Raw genomic sequence first — 24,630 nt, 5'->3', positions numbered from 1 at the left:
GTAGCACATATATCTTCATTTTAAAGTAATTGTTCCTGGTTCCTGTGGGTATTATCATTATTATTATTTTCCTTAAACCTTGAGAGGGTCCCAAGTAACACATCATGTGTAATGGTGATGCGTGAATTTGGTGTCAACACAAAGCCCAGTCGTGATTTTCCGAGGTCACAGATATTTTGATTGCCTTCCTCTGGTATGGCATATGGGGTGATGGCAACCTGGGGCGGCTGCAGCTTTTGCTCCCTGGCACACCAACCAAATGTTTTTAATTTCAGAATAACAAAAACAGGAAAGGGAATCATGCTTTGAAAAGCAAAAAACATACAGTACATTTTAATTCCCTGCTGGAGTTCTTGTGTAAATACTCTCTCCACCCTGACCCTTCAGTGGCTCCTCTGTCCCTGAGTGAGTGTGCCTGGACCACAGCAGTCCTGGGGTTTGCTTTAAATGCCCCTGTCTTTCAGATGAATCAGAAAGGCTGGAAATGAGATGGTCCATCATCCCAAGCAAGATTTGTTTATATTCCTTTCTTTGGCTGGATTCCTGTTCCAAGCCAATTTTGGACAATACATGACAACATTACTAAACAATTAGGTAATGTTTCATGATGTTCTTTTGATTCCCCCAATCAGTTTCATGCTATTTGATTTCCTAACTCCCTTAGATGTGAATTCTAACTGCACTGTGGGCAAATTGGTACTTGCTAAGACAAAGTTTTAACTTACTGCTTAGAAAGGGAGAAATGGTTCAGAGAGAGCTTAGTTCCAGTCTTCCCTGTAGAGACAATGCTGGCTCAGCCAGACAGGGCTAAATTCAAATTATACCTCCAATTGTCATTATTCCCAGTACATATTGGACAGTCTAGTTGAGTACTTATCTGTTTACATACCTGTGAAATGAGTACATGATGACAGAACTCACCTTGAAAGTTACTATGCAGTTCAGCTTGAGTTCATTCATTCTTCTCATTAATTCATTCAGCAAGTATCTCTTAAGGTCTTATATGGTATCTCTCTTCCATAAAGCACATGGGCACATGGTGAGTTCCCAGATACCTGTGATTACTTAATCTGTGAGCCTTAGCTTCCCTTTCTTTAACAAAGGTGTGTCAGTCCCCAGCTTCTTATATTTTAAGGGAGGATTAAATAAGATAATGTATGTAAAGTTCTAGTACAGCACCCATTGTAAGAAGGATTCATTTGGAAGGTATACCATGGGAATATTTGGCTTCTTCTTTAATCAAGGGGAAAGCAAAACATTGTCATCTAAATGAACCACAAGTAGTTTGATGAGAAAACTATAGAGAACATTATGAGATGTCAGTGGCTTATGCCTGAGTTTGTCAGAGGTTCAGAGCAGGCAGAATGCACCCTCGTAAATGGCAAAGTGGTCAAAAGAAATCAGAGGGCTCTGCAAGCCAGAGCAGGAACAATGGTGATGTGGCTCAATGTGGCTTTATCTGGTGGACAAAGCATAGTAATTTCTACAGCAGGAAGAACCCAGAACAGAATAGAAAAGATGGAGGAAATCTGTTACAAGTTTCATTTTGTCGGCCAGTGAGATGGCTCAGCCAGTAAAGATACCTGCTGCCAACCTGCCAACCCCATGGTAGAAGGAGAGCACCAACTCCTGAAAGTTGTTGTCCTAGTTACTTTCTATGGCTGTGATAAAAACACTGACCAAAAACAACATGGGGAGGAAAGGGTTTATTGTATCTTATATCTCCCAGGTCACAGTTCATCACTGAGGGAAGCCAGGACAGGAACCTGGAGGCAGGAATTGAAGCACAGGCCATGGAGGCTTGCTCTCCTGCCCTGTTTTCATCTTGCTTTCTTATATAACATAGGACCACATGCCCAGGGCTGGCATTGCCCACAATGGACTGGGCCGTCCCACATCACTCAACAATCAAGAAAATGCCCCACAGACATGGCCACAGGCCAATCCAATGTTGGAAATCCCTCAGTTAAGGTTCCCTCTACTCAGGTGTGTCAATTTGACAACAGAAGCTATCTGGCACAGTTGTCTTCTGATCTCCACATGTATGCTGTCACACACACGAATAAATTAAAAATATAATAAATAAAATATATGATTCCTCTTCTACTGTTTGATGTAGCCTCACAAATTACTATTTTTTTCTTAGAAAAAGCAAAGATTTTAAGATTTAAGATCAAATCTTTAAGAAGATTTAATAGTCTTAAGTGTCAGTGAGTGTATGCACTATGTTCTGTGACCTGCCCTTTCCTGAAGCCCCTCTCCCTAAGTATGGAGTAGGGCAGGGATGGAACTCATCATTACAAAATGGATCCGGGAAAGACCATGGTGGTATTTGGGGTGCCCCCTTTGCACATTCTCTTAGCTTCACCAAGGTTGGGGAAAGCCTGGGGACTCATTGACATACAGGGAGAAGAATTTTGTCAGTGCTAGGAACCAATTTGCCTTCCATTATCTCAAGCCTTGATGCCTTAATGATGTGAAGATTGACATCTAGCCTTTTAAGTTCCAAGGCATAATTAATATGAGTTATACTGACAGCTCCTAGATTTAATGTGGAAAGGGGGAGAACAGATTATTTCATACTGGTAGAAAAGGACAGGTGGCAGTTACAATGATAGGATTCTGGAAATATAGTATTTTCTCAGCTGTCTGACAACAGGAAAGTCTAGGGCAGATGAGGCCAGGCAGTATTGTTGAAGCCAAGGTTGCGGTCGCAGCCAGTCAAAACACATGCTGCTTTGAAAGACTGGAAGAAACTGCGCCTTAGAAGCTTCTGTTGACAGAATAGAAAGTTCTAAGAAGCAACTGGATCTGCCTTTGCTAATATAATTCTTTCCTTCTTTCTCTCATTTTCCTTTCCTCTTCTTTCCTTTCCTCACCCTCCCTTCTCCTTCCTCTTTTCCCTTACTCCCTCTTTGCCTTTTTCTTCTCATTCTTCCCTTAAGGAATTTTCTCTGAATCTGAGTTAAGAGCGAAGCTCATCTGAATCTGTGGCCTTGAGCTTACACATGGTGGTGCAACTTGGTTGCGTCTCCATCTGGTTCCTTCACTTGCAGAGCATGGCTGGCCAGTCTGGCTGGGTTTCCATCAGAAAAGCTCTTTGGGTAATAGGAAAAGATTGGGTGAGATCTTTTAAGCTTTGAATTGAAATATCTGTCCTGAGCCAGTCTCCCACAACCTGAGGTCAAGAGAGCTTAGAGTAGAGCCTGCGAATCTTTTACGGGTTTGCAGTGGGAAAGGATTAATATTTAGTCATGTTTGGGACAAACAGAATGGGAAACAAATGAGGAATTTAGGAAAAATGCTGTAGATATGCAGGAGAAAATCACTGGGCATGGAAATTAAAGGGATTTTTATGCAGCGTGGAAATAGCATAATCCGTGCCCTGGATGAGCTCCCCAGCCCTTTTAGAGCAGGAGTAGAAATGGCCTTCCCATTGGGGTGCTTTACAGCATTCATCACCTTCCCCTGCTCACAAGACCCATGCCACAGGAGTCAGTAGGGACATAGGTGGTTACTGCCCATATCCTGGCCACCCAGGCTATTCGTATCCTTCCCTGAACATACACCTCTTATTCAGCTTTATTAGCTAGTGAAAACTATTTTTTAATATAATGTGCTTCATGACTTTGGGTATCATCCTTGTAAACAGGCCATGTTAATCTTTACATGGTTCTCATTTGGGTATATGTGCTGCTGATGTGAACACACAGAGGCCAATTTTGTGACTTCCTCTATTACTAAATAAAGTGCTGATATTTAGGTAATATCTGTATTATTATTATTATTATTATTGTTATTATTTGCATATGTTTGTGGGCACTTGTGCCATGGCACATGTATGGAGGTCAGAGGACAATTTGCAGAAATCGGTTCTCTCCTTCTACCTAGAAGGTCCCAAAGATCAAACTCAGGTCCTCAGGCTTGGTGGCACCCTTAACCAATGAGCCATTTAAATGGTCCCTTGGGCAGTAATAAGAGCATAAAATATAGTCCAATAATAGAATTGACAAGTGAGTACAATTTCAGGATTGCTAAACCAATCATAAATTATGGATGAAAAGTAAGTGTTGGTTGTTTTACCATGTCGAAATTAATAGCTTATAAAGTTGGAATAGTTACTAGGTTATACCACCATTCATTTAAATCTAGGGACACAAGCAAAAACATAGGCTTTTTTTTTTTAGCAACAAAATGTATATGTCTGTGTACTTTATGAATTATTTTAAATAAAACTAGGAAGGGCACATTTGGAATATGCATTTGTAGTATAAGAACCTGAATGGTGGAAGCAGACACCATAAATGGCTCTCTTTTGTTTTTTGTTTTGTTTTTTTGAGACAGGGTCTCCTTTTAGCCCCAGCTGGCTTGAAACTTGCCATGTAAATCAGGCCGACCTGGATCTCAGAAAGATTTGCCTGCCTCTTCCTCCCAAGTGCTGGGATTAAAGGTGTGTGTCACCACACCTGGTAAATGGCTGTCTCTAAGTCTCTTGTTAAAAGCTTTTATATATCTGAATCTTAGCCCAAGGAAGACAGGAATTTAAAGGATAAATCCTCATTATACAATCTAGAATCTTGTCTCAAGTAATTATCATTATTTAAAGCATTTTAAAGAATAGCTTTTATTTATTCTTTGTATACATGTATGAATTTGTCAATGTATCTTGATCATCCCCATCCCCATCTAACCTGGTCACTTCCCAACACATCCACCTTTATCTTTATGTCCTTTCTTCTTTCCTCTATTTTTTTTTTTTTTTTGTAACCCAGAGTCCTGCTGGAACCTTGGCTGATTTTGGTTGAACCCCATGCAGGTCTTGGAGAACAGTTGGTAATTTTAGACTCATGAGTGGCATTTGGTTTTACCTTTAGGCTCCTAATAGTATTGGCTTTGGAAAAGAGAGCGAGAGATCCATGACAATGACCAAATCAGTAAGAGATGACATCCCTTCTACCCAAGAGAATCTGATGAAATGGGCTTTGGACAATGGCTACAATCCTGTGACATCATACACGGTGGCTCCGGTGGCTAATAGATTTCACCTCCGGCTTGAGAACAATGGTAAGTGTGATCTTCGACCCTGTTGTATAGCTGATATCCCCCAGATGAAGATTTCCAGTGAAGGACTCTCATTTGTACACCTATGTCTATTTTTCTGCTATACATTTTAATAATTCTTTTGACTGTTTTTCACTGTAAAGCTCAAAATAATGTAGAGTTGGTGTAGAATTGGGAGACTACAATACCTATTTTCAGGGACGCAGTTGATCACATGTTGAGAATTTTGCTGTTCATGTCCCCTGTGATCCTGTCAGAATGATTAGTCTCATGACCAGTTATGGTAGAGCAGGCTAAGGGGCAGACTGTAGGAAAGAAGCCTGTGGTCAGAGGCTGACCCTTATAATGAAAATAATCATGGAGGCTCAGACTGGGGCTATTTTTCATACAAGGGACAGAGACAGAGGTTCACTCTAGTTTGGCTAGTGAAAGCAGAGATTCCACAAGTTTGTGGGGGTTTCCAGAGTCTGTTTTTCTGTTTTTGAGACAGGGCCTCCCTGTAGCCTCAGCTGGCCTGGAACTCATTATGTATACCAGGCTGGCCTTGATCTCCCAAAGATCTGCTTGCCCCTGCCTCCCGAGTGCTGGGATTAAAGGCATGTGCCACCACACCCGGCCAGGTTTCTAGAGTCTTAAAGCTAATATGATTTGATCCCTAACCTCAGCCCATGGTAGCACATGGTGCAATGCTGATAGAATGAAGGTTAGAGGTGTAGGTTCAAGGTCCAGTTTCACCACTTCTTCACTATTAGGGGAGATGTTGCATAAACTCTGAAACTCAGATTCTTCTTCAATAACCAGAAAGAAATCAACATATACCTCACTTGGCTGTTGTGAAGGCTTTCCAGATTTGTAAAGTTTCCAGTGTTGTAAAAGCATTCCAAAACCATGGCTTCATTCAGACCCATGCAACTGTAGCATCCTTTTCAAAAGGATCACGTTGGAGAAGTCATGTCTACTAGTCATCTTAATATCCACCTTCCACTGAAGTAGAGCTGACCTCAAACATACATCAGCTGGCCATACAGAGTGGATGTAGTGAATACTAGAGAAATTACTGCTTTTTCTTCAAATTTTTAAAAATATGATAATACTGCACGTTGCTTGCATGGAAATCTTTCTCCTTGAGGAAATAATTGTGCCTTTTCCCCTTAGGGCCTAAGTTCTAAAAGATCAGGGTGCCTGAATACCTTCTAGAATTTACCAATCAAAAAGAAGATGGCAAAATAATTTTAAAATACTAGCATCAAAATGGTAGAACATTTGTCTAATATGTTGAAAGTTCTGGGTTTGGTTGCTGTACTGAAAAGTAAGGTATAAAATGAAAATATTGTATCAATATTGTTTCAAGAAATCTGTTGAGAAACTATTTTACAAAGTCTCTAAATTCAAGGAAAGTATTTTAAAGGCGTTTAAATAGGATGCTATCATCCCACATAACACAGATTTTTATAGCTTGTAGGGACTCAGAAATCATCTACCATAGCGATTCCCAGTCTCTGTGGAACACTTCGTACTGTGAACTTAAGACATTAATGATGTCAGACAACTGGAGTTTTAATAATTCCAAAAGTGATTTTAATGTGCAACCAAAGTTAAGAACTACTGATATAATCCAAGTTCTTAATTTTAAATCTTGGGAAAACCCACCACAGAGAAGTAAGTCACTTGCACAAAGCCACTCAGCTAGTTGGAGCACTGGACCAGAATGCAGGTTTCCAAACTCTTAATCACTTCTACGCATTGCTTATCAGAGGTAGTTTTTTACCTGCCCATTCTGTGCTAATTCTTCCTGTCCTGTGTGTATTGATGACCTGGCATCACTCAACTAATGATGCTTTGCCTTCTGTTGCCACAGAGGAGATGAGAGATGAGGAAGTCCATACCATCCCTCCTGAGCTTCGGATCCTGCTAGGTCCTGGCAACCTGCCTGCCTTGGAAAATCCACCCTTCCTGGGAGGGGGAAGCCAAAATGGAGGACTCCCTTTTCCTTTCCCGGGTATCCCCAGGAGAGGTTGGAAGGAGGGAGAAGATAGGATCCCCCGGCCAAAGGACCCTGTCATCCCCAGCATTCAGCTGTTTCCTGGTCACAGAGAACCAGAAGAAGTACAGGGGAGCCGGGATGTTTCTGTGTCTGTGAAATGTGACAATGAAAAGATGATCGTGGCTGTGGAAAAAGATTCTTTCCAGGTCAGTGCAGTCTCTTAAAGAAAGAAAAGAAGGTCCTTCTCTCCCTAGCTAGCCCCAGTCTGTTCATTATTTCACTCGAGTTCTTTCACTTTTGAACTCAGGACATTTGATAGTGTTTTCCCCATTGGATGGGCCCACTTCCCCTTGGCTGTGATCCTCACTCAGTTCCTGTTGTTCTCATAGGAGGAGGGGGAGTTCACCTTGTGTGTCAATATTTTGCTCTTGAATTTCCAAGGCCAACAAACGCAATCCTTGGGCTCTTGACAGGTGGTCAGAGAGGAAGAGGTGGGAGGGAGTGAGGATCATAGTACAAGGCTCTTAGCCACCCTTAACATGGAAGACTGGGCAGTGTGTGTTAACTGTGTGCCGTAGGACTGCCTGTGAGCCCTTCAGTATATCTTTGGTGGTTGTCATTTCAGCCCAGTGACGACTCAGGGATAGAGCTTACCCTCTTGGATCCTTCCTGCAAGGCTAAGATGAATGGCACTCACTTCGTTTTGGAGTCTCCTCTGAATGGCTGTGGTACTCGGCACAGGCGGTCAGCCCCTGATGGTGTGGTTTACTATAACTCTGTAAGTAGTCTACAGAATAAAAGCCTCGCCCTTTGTCAGGACATCACTGGGTGTTACTTGCTATTAGTCTTAACATGTCTGTGAAAATGAAGAGGGGCCTGAATAAAGCCAAATGTCAGTTCTCAACAAAATGGGATGTTTTTTGACCCTGAGTCTTCTGTTTTATTTTGCTTTATCAGTGAGTCTTTGGGACTCGAAGGCCCTGTTTTCTCAGCTGGAGTTCTGTTAATCTCACCCACTCCCTCCTTCCATCTGAGGATGACAAAGTGTTCACCAGCAAGGTGACTGTGCCATCCCTCTGTGATCACACTGCAGAGTCAAAAGGCCTGGTCCTTTACAGAACTAAACCCCCAAAGCCCTGGTGTACCTGTGAGCAGCTCTAATAAAGCTGTGTGCTCTCCGGCCTCATCTGAGGCTTGTCCAGAAGTGAGAGAGCATCTTCCTCAGTCGTGTATTTCAAATCAGGAAAGAATCCTTAGGAAGTTATTAGTTGCTCTCCTCCTATCTGTAAGAAAGATCCTAAATGTAAGAAAATCTATTTCTGAAGGTCACTGAAAGATTCCATGAATGTTTCCCAAAGATAATCCATTGCAGTAGCTAAATTTTACTTTCTAAAAATCATTTTTGTCAGTTCATCCACATCGTTTCTGATTAAACCTGTTCTCTTCAGAAAGGGAGACTAGTAAAAGAACTTGAAAGGTGAGATCTCACAAGTATTTCAAAGTACCAGTTTTGCAGTTTAAATTATACTTCTAATTTTAAAATAATTTTCGGAGACCCCATGTTAGCCTTGGACACAGTGTGTGTTTTGTGAACTCTACACACCTATTCCAACCTTGACATGGGCTGGGTCTCTGGGAGGCCAGTTCATTCTACTGCCCATCCACAGATATACTTGACTTAACCCAGAGAGCAGGCTGGAGAGGTGGTCTCTGGTCCATGGATCACATGGGTAGTGACATTTCCTGTGAGCTCAGTATATTGCTCCTCAGAGAACCTTAGAAGATTGGAGCTAGAAAGAGCCCAAAGGTGATCTCATCCATTTTCCTCATTTCACAGGCAAGGAAATTGAGCTCTGGGAAGTTATAAGACTTGCTCAGATTCAAGGGACTAGTTAAAACAGAGCCAGGACTAACTCTTCTTCCTGATCTCACATCCACTACGCGTCCCTCAATTTCAGACTGGCGTACATAATCTCCCTTTGCTACTTAACTAATTAACCTTTGACTTCTTGTTCATTACGGCAGTAATTTTGTTGTAATCATACTGTTTCTCAAAATTGAATGTCGTGGAATACTTGTATACTTGATTTGGACATTTAAAAGCCAGTTTCCAAATTAACACTGATAAGAGAGTAATCTGTTGCATTTTTTTTAAAAAAGGTTTCAGTTGCTTCAGGAGAGAAAGGATATTCTGACCTCTAAGAGCCCTTTATTCTCCCGTTTTTACTTCATTGTGACTCAAGGCAAGCAGAACCCGAGGTACTTGGCTCGGTGGTGCCAAGGCTCTCCTGCCATTTTTCTTCTTACTCTTCCCATTTTCTTCCTTTTGGTAAATATTTCAGCTGGTTGATCCAGTTTAAAACCATTTGTAGTAACTTTCAAACTTACTGTGCAGTTTTGTTCTCCATTAAGTTCAGAAGTCAAGCATAGGAACGGAAAGAAATTAGGAGTTAATTTGTAGAGTCCTGGTCCTTGGGTGAACCTTTCCATCATATTTAGCACTAGCCCAGCAACAGTAATTTCAGCATATGTTAAGCTAGATTTTCATCAGTGGAACTTTTTTTTCCATGTGTGTATGTCATACAGAGACATGTAGAAAGGAAAGGGCAAAAGAGGAGGGGAAGAGAAAAGATGATGGGGGGACTGGCTCCATGGAAACACTAGGTCCTGTGCTTCTAACTCAAACCAAACTTTCTGCATCTCTTAATAAACACAAATAGGGCCAGCAAGATGGTACAGTGGGTAAGGTGCTTACCGCCAAGCCTGATGACCTTAATTCGATCCCCAGGACACACATGGTGGAAGGAGAGAACTGACTCCCCAAAATTGCCCTCTACACACACACACACACACACACACACACACACACACAGTGAAACATGTGGGAAAGCACACATGAAAACACACACAACACTAAGTAAATGTAATAAAAATATTTAAAACATTTTAAATGATACAGGTAACAAAAGCTCCTTAGAACTCTTAAGACAACCCCCCCCCCCAGTATGGCTAAGCCTGTTGAAAATCCCTGTAAATTCCATTTCAGTATTTAGTGTTTCCCCCCATTTGAAATAATTTATAATTACCCAGCACAGTTATAAAGAAAATCTGTATTTTTTTTTTTTTTTTTTACAAAGAAAAATAAAAATTCTAGTTCAGGTCTTAAGCTTGACTTGAGCTCATTTTTTTTTTACTACTTTGGAGATAAAATCCTAAAAGACTCAGAGTTTGCTGTTTTTTTTGTTTTTTTTTTTGTATTAGAGTCAAATTTTTGTGTTTGCACTTGAATTGTTACATGGACGTTCCTAGGAAATGGAACCAAACACATGTCCTGTGGTGTTTTCCTATTAATAAGGGCCAATAGCTGTGCTTTCCTTGCCTTTTTAGATTGTGATACAGGTTTTATCTCCTGGGGACAGCAGTGGTTGGCCAGATGGTTATGAAGACTTAGAATCCGGTGACAATGGATTTCCAGGAGACATGGATGAAGGAGAAATTGCCCCCTTGAGCCGACCTGAGATTGTGATGGTATGTGTTGGTTTTCCTTAGGTATTTTGTAGAGAAGATCATTATTCGTTTTGTAGATTTCCATTGGGAACTATCAAAAAATAAAATTGTTATGTTAAAGGCTACAGGGCTTCCATCCTTCATGTGATTTATCCTTATCTGTTTGGGGGGGGGGTTCCAGTTTAACTGCAGCTTGCGGCAGCTGAGGAATCCCAGTGGCTTCCAGGACCAGCCCAATGGAAATATCACCTTCAACATGGAGCTGTACAACACTGACCTGTTTCTGGTGCCTGCCCCAGGGGTCTTCTCTGTGGCAGAGAATGGACATGTTTATGTTGAGGTGAGTGCCAAATGTTAGTCTTGGGCTTCTAATTTAGTGCCATATTGCAGTTCCTGGGACATTGGCTAAAGTACCTTGTACAGGACTCATCCTGCATTTGGATGAGGGCTTGACCTAACAGAAGTGTTAGGTCATGATGGTGATGATGAAAAAATAACAGCTAATATTTATTGCCAATTTATGATGTGCTAAATACAGTTAGAAGTTTCATCAAAATTAATTAGCTTGTTAGAGTAAGAATGGACTAATGATAGCTCCATCTTTTGGATGAGAAAATCAAGACACAAGTCTATCTCGGGTCACACAGCTGGTACCTGGGATAGTTCTACTTCAAAGTCTTCCTTTCAGAAGCCTACTGTTCACTGGGAGCTATCTCATCCCTCCTCAATTTGCTGTTTGAAAGGGAAGAAAACATAACCTCTTAGCAATGTGAATCCAGAGTCACAGATTCCATCCTGGAGAAGACAGATCTATGGCACCAGGCCATGTGCTGTTTGTGTGCCCTGGGTACCACCTGTAGTGTTTCCATTGGGCATGTTGTCCGCTGGTCTTACTGGAAATCATTCTGTGAGTAGGCTTTGGTGCTAAGCAGCAAGCTGGTGTTGTGCTTCACAATGGGGAAGGTGAGAAGCTTTGGTGGTCAAAATGGCATGCTTCCATAGGTTCAGAGTGACTTCAGGGGTCGAAATGGCATACTTCCAAAGGTTCAATGTGACTTTAAAGCATGTACATTTGTTTTACAGACAAGTAACTCACATCTGTGTTGGCTCTGGGACAAAGCACTGGCCCTAGATGTTGTTTTCCTTGATCATATGGAGTCTGTGCCTCCCTTTGGACTCCCTGTTCTGGAGTGCCCTGGGGGAAGGCACTGCTGTCTGCACACTTGCTAATCACAGATCCCTCCTAATCCAGGATTGCTGGCTTCCTCTACCTGTTCTGGCTTCACAGACCACATATGCAATACTGCCTTGCTCGAGCTATGTTGTTGGTAGATTCCATCCATCCTCCCCTTTATTTATTCATATTTTCCCATTTATATCTTTTCATATATGTTTTTGTAAAGTTGGTTTAAAGAAAAACTAGATCAAATTGATTTACTACCATTTTAAATACAAAGTACATTGTTGGGGCTGGAGAAAATGGTTCAAACTATTTTATACTATTTTTCTTTCTTTCTTTCTTCTTTCTTTCTTTCTTTCTTTCTTTTCTCTCTCTCTCTCTCTCTCTCTCTCTGTCTCTCTCTCAACTGGCATCTCAGTCTTAAGATTACTTCTTCAAAGAAGATTTTTTGTTGTTTTTTCAGACAAGGTCTTATTACACAGGCCTGATTGGCCTAGAACTCACAGAGATCTGCCTGCCTCTGCCTCCCAAGTGCTGGGATTAAAGGCGTGCACCACCATGTCCTGGCAAACTTTTATTTTAAAGTTTATTTAAACTACCTAATATATGAAAGAGAATCTGTTTTGCTAAATAGGATAGCAACCAACCATGCCTCATTTTTCTTTCCCAATTTGGACTCCATTGCTGGTAGGAAAATTTTTTACTTAGGTAAAATAAAACTTCATAAATCATTGTCTTAATCTCTTTCTTAGTTTCTTCTGAGCTGTTTCTGGAATCTTCCAGTCCCTCTAGACCACAGATCCTTCCCTTAATCCAAGACCATCAGTTTGCCACCTGTTTTTTGGTCATTCCTAGGTGATCATTGGTCATCTAATGGCAATTCTGCCTTAGTTCATTTGACTTGGTGAATTATAAAGGCCCAGCTGTTTATAGCGCTAAGAATTTGGATCTAAGATCATACTACTAAGAATGGGTGGCATTTATTGACTGGGAGCTCTGCTGTTTGCATGCACCTTTACTTTGCTAATTCTCACAATAACTGGCTCTTCACCATCAATTGGTGTTGTCATCCTAGAGGTGAGCACACAGTTTTTGGTACACATAAGCAGTGTGAATACAATTTCCTTGAAGTTGTCCCACTTTCAAAACCTATAATCTTCCTACCACTCACTTTCAGCCCATTCTACAGACAAAGACTTGCTAATATTTTTTCCCCTCCAGGACAACTTTTTTGGGACACTTCAGGCATCCTGCCAGTACATACTTTCTTTAACACATTTTTGCATTATGGGCTCTGAGTTCCTGTTCAATGGCATTTTGCATTAGCAGCATGTATGTAATTTAGCATCTTTCCAAGATGGAATATCTTGTTCAGCAGAAATAACTCGGAGATAGTGAAATGGACATATTTACAGACTGTCACCACAAAGTGACAGTATCATAATCATTTCCATGTCTCACATCAACTTCATGTTGAGTATTCTCTGGTTAACAGTGCACAAATCTTTCACAATAGGCCTGTGGATTGGGGACCCCCTACAATGTCGGGGGTTTCCCCTAGGCAGGTCAAAATGGAAAGTTTATCTCTCCATGTCTTTTGAAAGAATTTTTGGGCTATTGGCCTATGGGTAAAGAACTTTATTTCTAGAGTGTTTTAGTTTACTTTGATCCTAAGTTTAGTCAGGGAAAGTGGTACTGAAGGGGGTGGGGCAGCTCACACAGGGATCCATGTGTCACCAAATGGTGGAGCCAGTCTGTTCCAGGGATTTTAGCTGAGTTCAGGATAGTTGAGGTTTGAATTCTGTTTACACTTGGCTAAACACTACTTCCTGTTTCTAAACAAAAGAACCTTAATAAGATTTGGACATGGCCCACACAAATGTTTTCTAAGAGGGAAGTGTAAATGAGCTGGAAATGTTTCCAGATTAGTTTTCCCTTAAAATACCTCTGGGTTTGAAGAGTGAAGGGAGAGTTCTTGGCAAGGCTAGTTTGGTCCTGTGAGCAGCTGGGACACTTTGCCAGGTGGGTAATGGCTACCAGATTGCACTGTCACTGACATGAGGCACCAGAGGCCAGCTCTGCCTGCTTGCTGACAAAGCAGGATGAATCTGTAGCTTTATACAGTGTTCTGGGTTTGCCCTGACTTGTTACTTGGTTATCCCTGCCTAGGCTAGGTAGACTCTGCCTCTATACTGTGCTTTGGGGGCAGTTTTTAGAAAGCGTGTCTGTATATAATACATGTTTTTATTTTTATCAGTGGACTTATGGAAGGTCAAAGAGACATGATCCTCTTTCACATCCAGGGTGGCATTTGAACTAGACAGTTTGCTGTCATCTGAAGAAAGTATCTCTGTCTTGAGAGTGTGTTACTGTTGCAATTAGACTACTATACATTTTTTATGAAAATACAGCAATATCTCATCCAAAGAACTATGTCAGGAGCTGGGCATAGTGTTGCATGCTTTTAATACCAGGATTTGGTAGGCAGAGGTAGACAGATCTTGGTGAGTTCAGTCTACATAGAGAGTTCCACGCCTGCTGGGGGGCTATAGAGAGAACTTGTCTCTAAATAAATAAATAAATAAATAAACAAACAAACAAACAAATAGAAACTATGTCAGGGTATTGTCCTTGTGCCTAAAGTAAAATTGGATGCTAACCCATTTCTGAATTGACCTTTCTGTTCCTTTACAGGTGTCTGTCACTAAGGCTGACCAAGAACTGGGATTCGCCATCCAAACATGCTTTATCTCTCCATACTCAAACCCTGACAGAATGTCTGATTACACCATCATTGAGAACATTTGTCCGAAAGATGAATCTGTGAAATTTTACAGCACCCAGAAAGTTCACTTTCCAATCCCGTATGCCGAGGTGGATAGGAAGCGGTTCAGCTTCGTCTTCAAGTCCGTGTTCAACACCTCATTGCTTTTCCTGCAGTGTGAGCTGACGCTCTGCACCAAGAAGGAGAGGGACCCCCAGAAGCTGCCAAAGGTCAGCCGGTCGGTCGTTTGGACCGTTCTTGGGCATATTTGCATAAGAAAGTGTCCTACTGGGGGACTGTGATCCCAAGTTACTGTAGGTTTTAGATTTCTTTTGCTTTTAGAGCTATCCAATTGAATAACTGTGAGTGGGGAATTCAGCATTATGAAGTCTTGGAGGATAAATCTTGACAGTGTGATCTTTTCTTCCTATGTGTGTTTAGTTAGACTTCATGGGTGATAAATCAGGACTGTTTTCCACTGAGGGAGAGACCTGGCTTTATCTCTGTCATTCAGATAGTAGACGGTTCCAGAAGGACAGCGTGCCCAAAGGACAAGTTCAGTTTGAGGATTAATTTTTCCAGGTCCCACTGAGACTGGGATTGCAATTGTTTTTTTGACCTTCTCTGTATGAATTATTAAGGTTGCCTTGTCTCGGGAAGATTTCTAAGGGAAATTAACAAATACTTTACTTTTCCTTGATTCCTTATCAGTTTATCATGTTTGTCTTATGTTATCCCCCATATCAAACCAGTACATTCTGTTGCCATAACAGAAATCAGAACCTTTTGACCTTGTTGGGAGTTGCTATTACAGAGGCTCTGTAAGGTCAATTATGATGGCTTGATAAGTCAGCCTTATGTGGAACAGGTATCTTCTGCTGTGGTTTTGTTTCTGTGACCTGCTGTGGTTATGTATTATTTCTTATGTACATTTATTCAGTAGCTAGAACACACAGCGTAAGCTAGCTTATAATTCTTGTGTTATTATGTATCTGCTGATATCTCAAACCTTAGAAAATCAAGTTGTATCATGTGTATGGAATTCTCTCATTTAATATATATTATTATTATTATTATTATTATTATTATTATTATTATTATAAGTATATTACCATCAATCTGAAGCCATTGAACTAGTTCCCTGAGAATTTTGTCTATATATAAAAATGTAGCGCCGGGTATGGTGGTACACTCCTTTAATCCCAGCACTCGGGAGGCAGAGGCAGGCAGATCTCTGTGAGTTCGAAGCCACCTTGGTCTACATAGTGAGTTCCAGGCCAGCTGGGGCTACAGGGAGACCCTGTCTCAAAAAGACTCCCTCTCATCAAAATGCAGCAAATTGATAAGCACTAGAGAACACATACAAAGAGACTTGGACTATATTCGTCTCTTTGCTTTTGGAACCACTGGTGCCTTAGCCTCATGGACATTCCACCTTCTTGTGGCCATCAAGATTGGGATTTAGTATACAGTGGTAGAGAACCATGGGGAACTCTGGGCCTGGAGGAAGGATATCTTTTTAGGAGTCAAGGTTTTGGAAGAGGAAGCCTAGTAGTTACAAAGTTCCCTGTTGGTGACTTTGGCTATCACCTTTCTGAGCCTGAAGGAAGAGCCCTACTTCACAGTGTGTTAATCTGTAAGAATTCAACCTAATAGTTCCTTCTAGAACTCTGAGGTCTAAGTCCCAGGCTGTGACCTTAAACCTCAGGTAACTGTTTACCTCCAAGGTAGGACACAGTGGAGAGTACAGGAACCGAGATAGAAGACCTGCTCCCTGCTCACAGGACTTCAAGCAAGTCCCTAAGCTCTTCAGAACCAGTATGACCTTGTCTATAACGTGAAAATAATAATGCCTTGCTTCCCTCCTGAGTAGACAAGCAAAGACACAGCAGCTAGAGTGTCACAGGGACCAGGAGGAGCTGGTGATGCTGCCTCATTAAAGGCAGCCTTTCCTTTTTTCTAATGACTTCTGAGTGCCTCTGTGATGACAAAGGAAGCTCGAGCACCTTCTAGGGAGAAGTACCAATGATGATTGAATTCACCCCTGCCTATTGTTATGAGAGTTAAGTGTCTGGCTCAGGGCTACCCTCCAAGACAGAGGCAGAATCACACACTCTTATTTAACCAAAGAACTAATTGGACAGTAAGAGGAAAGTAAAGTAGCAAAGCAAACTGCACATCTTTTCAGTAATGATGGCTTGCCACGGAAGATCCCGTTTCCCTCTACAAGAGAACTGGGGAGGGGGATTGAATATCTTGTAATATGTGTCTGTGTCTGGCTTGTGTGTGGCCCGAAGAAGTGTAGTTTTTTAGATACAATGTCTCCCAAGATGTGTTCTGATAAGTTTGAGGACTGAAAATAGCTAAAAGCTGCTGATCTCATGGCTTCCACACCTGGACATCACTCTAGGATGTGTGTTTTGGAACATTAAAAGCAAATGACCCTGGGAAAAACTATGAATGTAGCTCAACTGCAGAGCATGAGCTTAGCATGTGTGAGTCACTGGGATAAATCTCTAGCACCAAGAGAAAAAGAAAGTCAAATTAAAAAATGACTATGGAAAGCTTAATTTTCCACAGTCTAAAACAAAACAAACTTTGATTATGATTAGATAACAAATATACATTCTGCCAGCTTTATAACACCATAATTGAAGTTTCCCACAATCACAAGTTTACAAATGTTTATCGCAAATACTGCCAAAGACCATTTATGTGAAGTCATTTTGGTACAGTGTCACTTGTGTAATTCTCCTATTTTTCAGACTAATTGTAAGACTTCTAGCTGTTTTGTGGGAAGAAGGGACAAGAAGACAATATTTATAAGCTACCCAATGATCTTTGCATCTTTCAGAGCAGCTGAAAATACACTGGGTCTGTTAAGACATCTCCCTGATTATTTAGGGTTCTTTGAAAAACACACAGATCTCCTGTTTTCCTGTGGCTAACAGCTGTGAGCTGTCTAAACAGTGGCCTAGAACCACTGTGTGTGGGACCGAGGAAGGCACTTTTCCGTGAGCCCTGACCCCTTTGCTCTGCCTCCCTGCAGTGCGTGCCTCCTGATGAAGCCTGCACCTCTCTGGATGCCACCATGATCTGGGCCATGATGCAGAATAAGAAGACGTTCACAAAGGCCCTGGCAGTGGTTCACCAAGCAGATCATAAAGGTGAGAATGGGGGTCTAAGGTCTGCTTTGAAAAAGATCCCCAGAACCCTTATGGTGAAGGAGAGAACTGACTCCTGCAAGTTGTCCTCTGACTTCCACACACATGCTGTGGCACACGTATGCATACAAAACCACACACACGCACACTGAATAAATGAAAAAAGATCTAGTACTATAAATAAAAATCCAGTTTTATTCAAAATATAAATCAGTGCCAGTGAGAAGGCTCGATGGGTTATAGTGCTTGTCACCAAGCCTGACAACCTGAGTTTGATCCCTGGACCCATATGGTAGAATGAGAGAACCAACTGCAGCAAGCTGTCCTCTGCTGTCCACATGTGTGCTGTGGCATATGCATGCGTGCGTGCGCACGCACACACACACACACACACAGAGAAATAGATAAATGTAAACAAATTTAAAATTAAACTATAAATGAAAGACCAGTCAGTAATGTAGAACATAGTTCTTTTGCCTGAAGAGATTTTTCTTTAACTGCTTCTACTCTCATTGTGGCTGTGTTTTAATTCATTTATAAACTATTTTCTCTTTAATGAATAGATCAAGGGGCCAGGGAAATAGCTCAGAGCTGAAGTGCTTGCTAGTACCACAAAGGAAGTAGATCAAGGTAAAGGTTGTCTGTGTCTCCTTACTCTCCATTTGTATTCAAATGTGCTGTGCCTCTGAGTGTGTGTGCAAGAAAGTCCTTGGCATGCTGGACTTGCACACTTTCCACAACCCAGCTTTCTGTAGTCTACTAGGAGCGGCTGTGCTGGCTCCAAGCTTGCTGTAATGCTTGTCAGAGTCACAGATGCCTTTGAGAGGGGGTAAGATCTGTGAATGTTGTCCATTTTAGGTATGCTGGTAGAAAGAAGGTTGAGAACCACTGTCCAGTGAGATTTATAATTAAGTTTTCAGAACTGTATACAGTACCAAGCACTGGCCCCTTTTCATGCTTAGGATTCTTATTCCTGCACGTATAGGAGCAATTTGCCATGCTGTATCTTCTAGGAGAAAGAGAAGGACGTGTTCTGGAATGTGTAGTGTCAGCACCAGGGAGGACAGACAGGGCAGGGTCAGCCCTGATATGGTCCAAGCCTGCAGAACCATCAGGGAACCCCAAGGACTGTGAGGAGGGCCTCCAACAGGGACCATAGCACAGCAGCAGGGGCATGAATAAGCAGCCACATATCAGGCAACTGTCAAACAACTGAGGGGTGGACCAAATGTCACATGGGTAATCTGGGCAGTTCCAATTGTCCCTGTCTAGAAACAGCCAGTCACTCACCAGAAGCCTTGCTGTCTAAGGGTGTCAAGCTGAGGACAGGCTGGCAGAGTGAGAGAAAATGTCAAGCCTTTAAGGTGAGGTATTTCAGACCATGCCCACCATCTTGGAGGGCAGAGAAGAGCCTGGGCACAGGTCTTGACAAAAGCCAGTGCACAGTCTGGCTCTAGCTGCTAGACATCACCAGGGAGCTGTGCTGGCCCATGTTGTTACCAGATCTAGGGTTTGGGGTAACCCTGGATGCACTGTTGGAGATTTGGCAGGACTAAGCAGTGGGGTGGCTCTGGAGTAGGCAAGACCTACCAGAGCAGAGGCAGGTGGGTGCTGGCCAGTTTCTCGTGGCTGTGTGGGCTTTGTAGATCACTATGCCATTCCAAGTGTCACATCATTTCAGAAAGGCAGGAGAGTATGGGGTGGGGGCTGGGAGTGGAGGGCACTGCTCTTGCCTCCCCTGCCCCCAAACTGGCTGTGGTAAGCTCTCCTTGCCTCTATGAATTTCATGGTCTTCATCTGGAAAGAAAGCATTTTGAACAGGTTACATCCAGAAGTCCCTTCAGCTGCAACATCAGCTATACTCTTGGGAGGGCCAAAAGGATTTGTAATCCATTTCCCAGCCATCCTAAACTTGAAATGTAATATTAGATGTTTATTGGTTTTGTTTTGAATGTTGTTTGTATTACTTTCAGTGGCTGATTTTTCAGTCCTTTTAAAGGTAGAACAAGGACTCTTTCTTTAACCAAGTTGCCCAAATGCTGATTCCTTTTCATTGGGTTTAGAAATTGGGAAAATAAATAAGAATATATTAATTGTGTTGCAAAGAAATCATAGTTGGGCAACAGCTGGATGTGTTTTGTGCTATGAAAGTAGTTTAACAATGGCAGCTGCTACCCCATGCTCCATCTGTTACTCTTACCTATTTGGAGAGATGTTATTCTGCTGGTAATTGAACTCAATGGTTTGCTTTTTCCCATGCCAGACAATAATTAGCCATTAATATTACAGCAGTATAACTTCCAGCAATTCTCCCATTCTGTTAAGCCTCGTGCTATTTTTCTAAGCAATTTCTCTTGTAAATTAGGTAATTACTTTTATTTAAACTTAGAGTAATTTTACTGAAAGTTCAGTGTTTTCTTTACATAACAGTTCAAGAGGAAAGTTTTATTTTTTTTTAACCAAATATCAAAGCCATTTCATGAGATTCACTAATTGAGACTAGATTTCAGTGGCGAAGCATCTGGGGGATCAGTTTATTGCTCAAGTTTGTTAAACAAGTCCTGGGGGTTAAGCCCTGTGCCAGCTTCCCAGTGGTTGTATGTAAATTCACCTTGTCCTTTTGCTCTGAATGGGTCGGTTTTTCTGGCAGTTTCAGCTCTGTAATGACTCCTCTCACCTTTTCTGCGTATTTTCTTTGGCTCTGAAACCATTTCTCCTCCATGCAGACTAGTGAAGCCTGGTTTCTTTCAGACTCATGGGGCATTGGAATACGATCAGGGAAAGACATGTGACCATTTGCCTAATACCAATTGAATAATAACTGATACTCTTTCTGGGAGTAGGTCAGGGATGAACTTTGGTAAGATTTCCCAGCAGCCTCCTCGCCCTTTCACCCCATAGGTGACTTTTGGCCCTCCTACAGTAGGAGTTCCCCCTGCCCATTTGGTTCATTTCACCTGTTTGCTGTTGGTTTTTCTAGGATAGCAGACACAGGCAGAAAGCCAGGCAGAGAGTGGTGACCACCAGTGCCCACAGCATGGACATCTTTCAGGAGGTGATTTTTCCTCTGTGGGCAGGGAGAGCGGCCCTCAAGACTACATAAATAATTCTGGGTTCTTCCCATGGGCCACCATTTTTAGTGGAACATTCTTGAGTGTATCATTGTAACTGTGCCCTAAGTTTTGTGCACTAAGTCCTTTGGGAGCCAACACTGCGTTAACATCCTTTAGCTACTTAAACTTTCACAATAGATGATGATGCCTAGCAGGCAGGTGATAGAAATGGCCACAAGGATCCGACATTTATGAAGCATTATCTTTACAGAAGGCTCCGTGCTGAATGCTTACAAGGATTATTGAATTTAATCCCCATGGCAGTTCTGTAGAGAAAGAACTTTAATAACATAGCCAAGGCTACACACCTGTTAATATCAGATCCAGAATTCAAATCTAGTTCTTTGATTTCATAGCCTGTGCAAGGCTTATGCCTTCTCCTAGATGGAGGTCCATTCTAATTTTTAATAAAAACCTCCAATACCATAAACAGCTATCCCCTCACTTCCATTCCCTCCTCCCCTTCCCCCTCTTCACCCCATGTCCCATTTGGTATCAAGGTAGCACTCGAGTATTCTAATGAACATGAGCTGAAAGGAAGATGAAAATGTTTAGGAAAAAAAAAAAGCACATCGTTCTAAAAGGTTAAAATGTTAGGATATGTGTAAACTGTTTAAAAGTGTAAACGTAGATGTTCTGTGACTTTGGGTTATAACTCAAGCACACAGAAAAGCAGAGAACACAAACAGTTTATGCATATTATGGTTTATGGCAAAACAATTAAAATAGTTGAGGTGGAGCCATCCTGCCATTGGTTCTGAAATGCTTTGGAAGAGGCGTGCCAGTTCCGTTTGCTTTGGATGCTGTGGCTTTGCTTTATAGCACTTGGGAGCAGTTGGGTTTACATAACAAAAATGGTTACACTACGTTGGTGATGATTTTGCAAAATGATGAGGAGGAGGAGGAGCCATCATTTCTCTGAAACCGAGTACATGTGCTCAAAGAAGTGCAGACAGAAAAGCAACAAATACCTTCCCAGCTTGGCCATGATTTATAGACGGCATTTAATTCTTAGCAATGTTAAATGTTTGAGACTGGATTGTCTCCATATTTCTACCACATGGACACTCAGTAAATGTTAATTTCCTCTTTTTCAGCCAAATGAGGGTTCTTTTATGGGAGAAAGGGGGTGTTGGAAAGGAAAGCCCTGAATGTCAGTTGGAAGTTAATCCAAGAGAGGTGTAACTTTTTGGAACACATTTGGCTTTTCCACAACCAAAAATACTTTGAAAACAAACCAGCCAGTTTTTGTCTTTTAGTTAAGGTAAAGATAAAGGAAAACATTGGGGACAAGGGAGAAATGCTTAGCAGACAGAGCAAGGCACTCACTCTCCAGTCAAGGAGGGGAGGGATATGATTGATGGGGACATCAGCTTTACCTGTTGAAAAGGTAAAGATTTATTTTGCAAGATTTAAAATATGTGCAAAAATTGAATAAGCCCTCACACAAATCTACCATCCAGTTTCAAAGAATCCCATCACCCATTTGACTGTGTAGAAGGAAACCCAAACACTCAACTTCATCCATAAATAATCCAAGAGGTACCGCTGAAGACTGAGAAGTTATCAAGACCTTGAGCAAGCTCAGTGCTTAGATCACTTAGGAATACTGATCTGAAAGCAGTGTAAAGCTTGAACTGCTGGGAAAGTACCCAATAATAGGATATATAATGATATTTTTGTCATTTATTCTAAAACATATTTACTGAGTTCCTACCACATGGTGGGCATATAGTTGACAAAATTTTCCTGTCTTTACAACACAGTGTTTCTCACCCTGAGTAGCATCATCACAGGCACTGGATAGCTTTGCTGTGGTAGACTATTTGGAACATTGCAGAATGTTTATCTCTACCCACTAGATGCCAGTAGCCACCACCACCACCCCCCATTGCAACCAGGTTGTGACAACCCAATATGTCTCTAGACATCTCTGAGTTTCCAAAAGTCACCCCCAGGTGACAACCTTTGGTTAGTGGCAGGGTGCAGATAAAGGAACAGGTCACATTACAAGGCATGCCATAAATAATGAAATAACCCAGAGAAGCGGTTCAGAAGCAGTGAAGGGAGGTTACTGAACACTGTCTAGAATGGGGCTGGCACACAGCCTCTTGCATCCCTTCCCACCCGCCCCCTTGCCAAATGCCAGCAGATGTGTGTGCTGGTACCAGTTAGATACTTTGTTGCTTTGTTTCTTTGTGGGCCTGCTCAGGCCTGCAATGTTTAGAAGAATGGAATTGAAAACTGGAGATCAAATGCTGTGGTCAGTTACTCATGCATAACCCCAGAAATATCTCGTTTATGAAAACCATGTCCAACCATCTGAGGAGGGGAATTTTGGTTCTGGAGGTAGACCTAAATTTGTTCAGAGTATATGAAAAGATTTGATCCAGAATGTTGATTATAGTGTATTCTCTCTGCAAAGAAATATATTGTTAAAATCTCTTTACAGCAGTATCTAGGGTTCCTTTCTGACAGTCTGTTCCCTAAACCCAAAGTAAATATTGTTACGGCTGCTCTTTCCCTTTCAGCTGGCCAGCCAATTACAGGGTTCTGGAAGAGGCATAGCTATTTTGGTTATACTCAGAGGTTATGGGGCATTGGGGAACAAAAAAGTTAGAGGATAAACCCTTGAACCTCAGCTCTGCAGTGTGTGTGTTGTCTGTACACAGTCATAAAGGAGTTTCACACAGGAGAAATGAGCAGCAATTGTTTTTGTTTAGCGCTCTGAGAAGGCCCTGGGGGAGGGGCAAGGATTAGCTCACAAGTCCATTAAGAATTTTTAAACAATGCCATCCATCACACAAGCTGTGTCATAAAACCTAAATTTTTACATGTGAGGTCTCCTTGGGGGAGAATCATTCTTTTTAAACCACTTGGGGATTCTGAGTGACAAAGTTTAACCACAGGCGGTAGACTAGATGGAACTCTTCCCAGAAGTGTATGTGCGTGTGAGAGCTTCTTGCATGATGCACACCACTGAGACCTTCAAATGCCTTTGCACTTAGTTCAGTGAATTAAACTATTACTTCTTGAAAGGAGGTGAATTTGTGGTTAGATACTCCCACTTCATAGAGAGTTCTTGGGAGTTTAAAATGAGATAAGCAAAGGGGTTTTCTGTCGTAAAATACTAGACAAATGTACAAATGTTAGGTGTCACTATTGCTGTTGTGGCCAATAAGTTAATAGGACCAAAGGCCCAGGAAAGTACATTTTAGGCAAGCCCTATACCAACTGAGCTACATCCCCTGCCAGAAAATGAGACTGTGTGTTCAGCATACTGAATTAGATCCTTTTTCTTTCTCCTTTTCTTTCTTTTTTCTTTTGAGATAGTGTTCTACTTTCACTTCTGTTGCTGTGATAAAATACTCTGACAATCAAAGCAGTATAGACAAGGAAAGGTTTATTTGTCTTACAACTCTAGGTTATAGTCTATCATTGGGGGAATGTGGGGAAAGTCAAGGCAGGAACTTCAAACATCTAGTCATACCACATCCACAGTCAAGAGTAGACACAGGGGGCCAGAGATATGGCTCAGTGGTTAAGAGCACTGGCTGCTCTTACAGAAGACCCGGGTTCAAATTCTATTACCCACATGGTAGGTAACTGCTGTCTGTCCATAGCTCCAGTTCCAGGTGATCTGACACCCTCTTCTGATCTCCGCAGGCAGACACAAGTGCACTTACATACATGCAGGGATTACACTCATACACATAAAAGAAAAATTAATTTTAAAAAGAACAGTGAGAAAAGAATGCATATGTGCTCGGCTTTGTCTCTCATTCTTGTGTAGGTTATGACCCCCTGCCTAGGGAATGGTGCCACCCACACTAGGTTGGGTCTTCCCTCCTCAATTA

General features: G+C 41.8%; 1 protein-coding gene across 2 annotated transcripts in view; it reads left to right on the top strand.

The window, feature by feature from the left end:
• Tgfbr3 (transforming growth factor beta receptor 3) overlaps window positions 1-24,630 on the top strand; it is a 209,413-nt gene that overhangs the window by 163,364 nt on the left and 21,419 nt on the right. For both annotated transcript variants that reach the window (XM_008826826.3, XM_008826825.3), the window contains exons 8-14: window positions 4,875-5,064; window positions 6,920-7,251; window positions 7,671-7,823; window positions 10,433-10,573; window positions 10,734-10,892; window positions 14,427-14,726; window positions 17,546-17,663. In XM_008826826.3, coding sequence (XP_008825048.1) covers window positions 4,875-5,064; window positions 6,920-7,251; window positions 7,671-7,823; window positions 10,433-10,573; window positions 10,734-10,892; window positions 14,427-14,726; window positions 17,546-17,663 — 1,393 coding nt within the window. The remainder of the gene's footprint in view (window positions 1-4,874; window positions 5,065-6,919; window positions 7,252-7,670; window positions 7,824-10,432; window positions 10,574-10,733; window positions 10,893-14,426; window positions 14,727-17,545; window positions 17,664-24,630) is intronic.

This window comes from Nannospalax galili, unplaced genomic scaffold (assembly GCF_000622305.1).
Source record: "Nannospalax galili isolate Female #2095 unplaced genomic scaffold, S.galili_v1.0 scaffold451, whole genome shotgun sequence".
Classification (NCBI taxonomy): Eukaryota; Metazoa; Chordata; class Mammalia; order Rodentia; family Spalacidae; genus Nannospalax; species Nannospalax galili.
The sequence above is the reverse complement of the archived record's forward strand: the minus strand, read 5'-3'. Positions and strand labels throughout refer to the sequence as shown.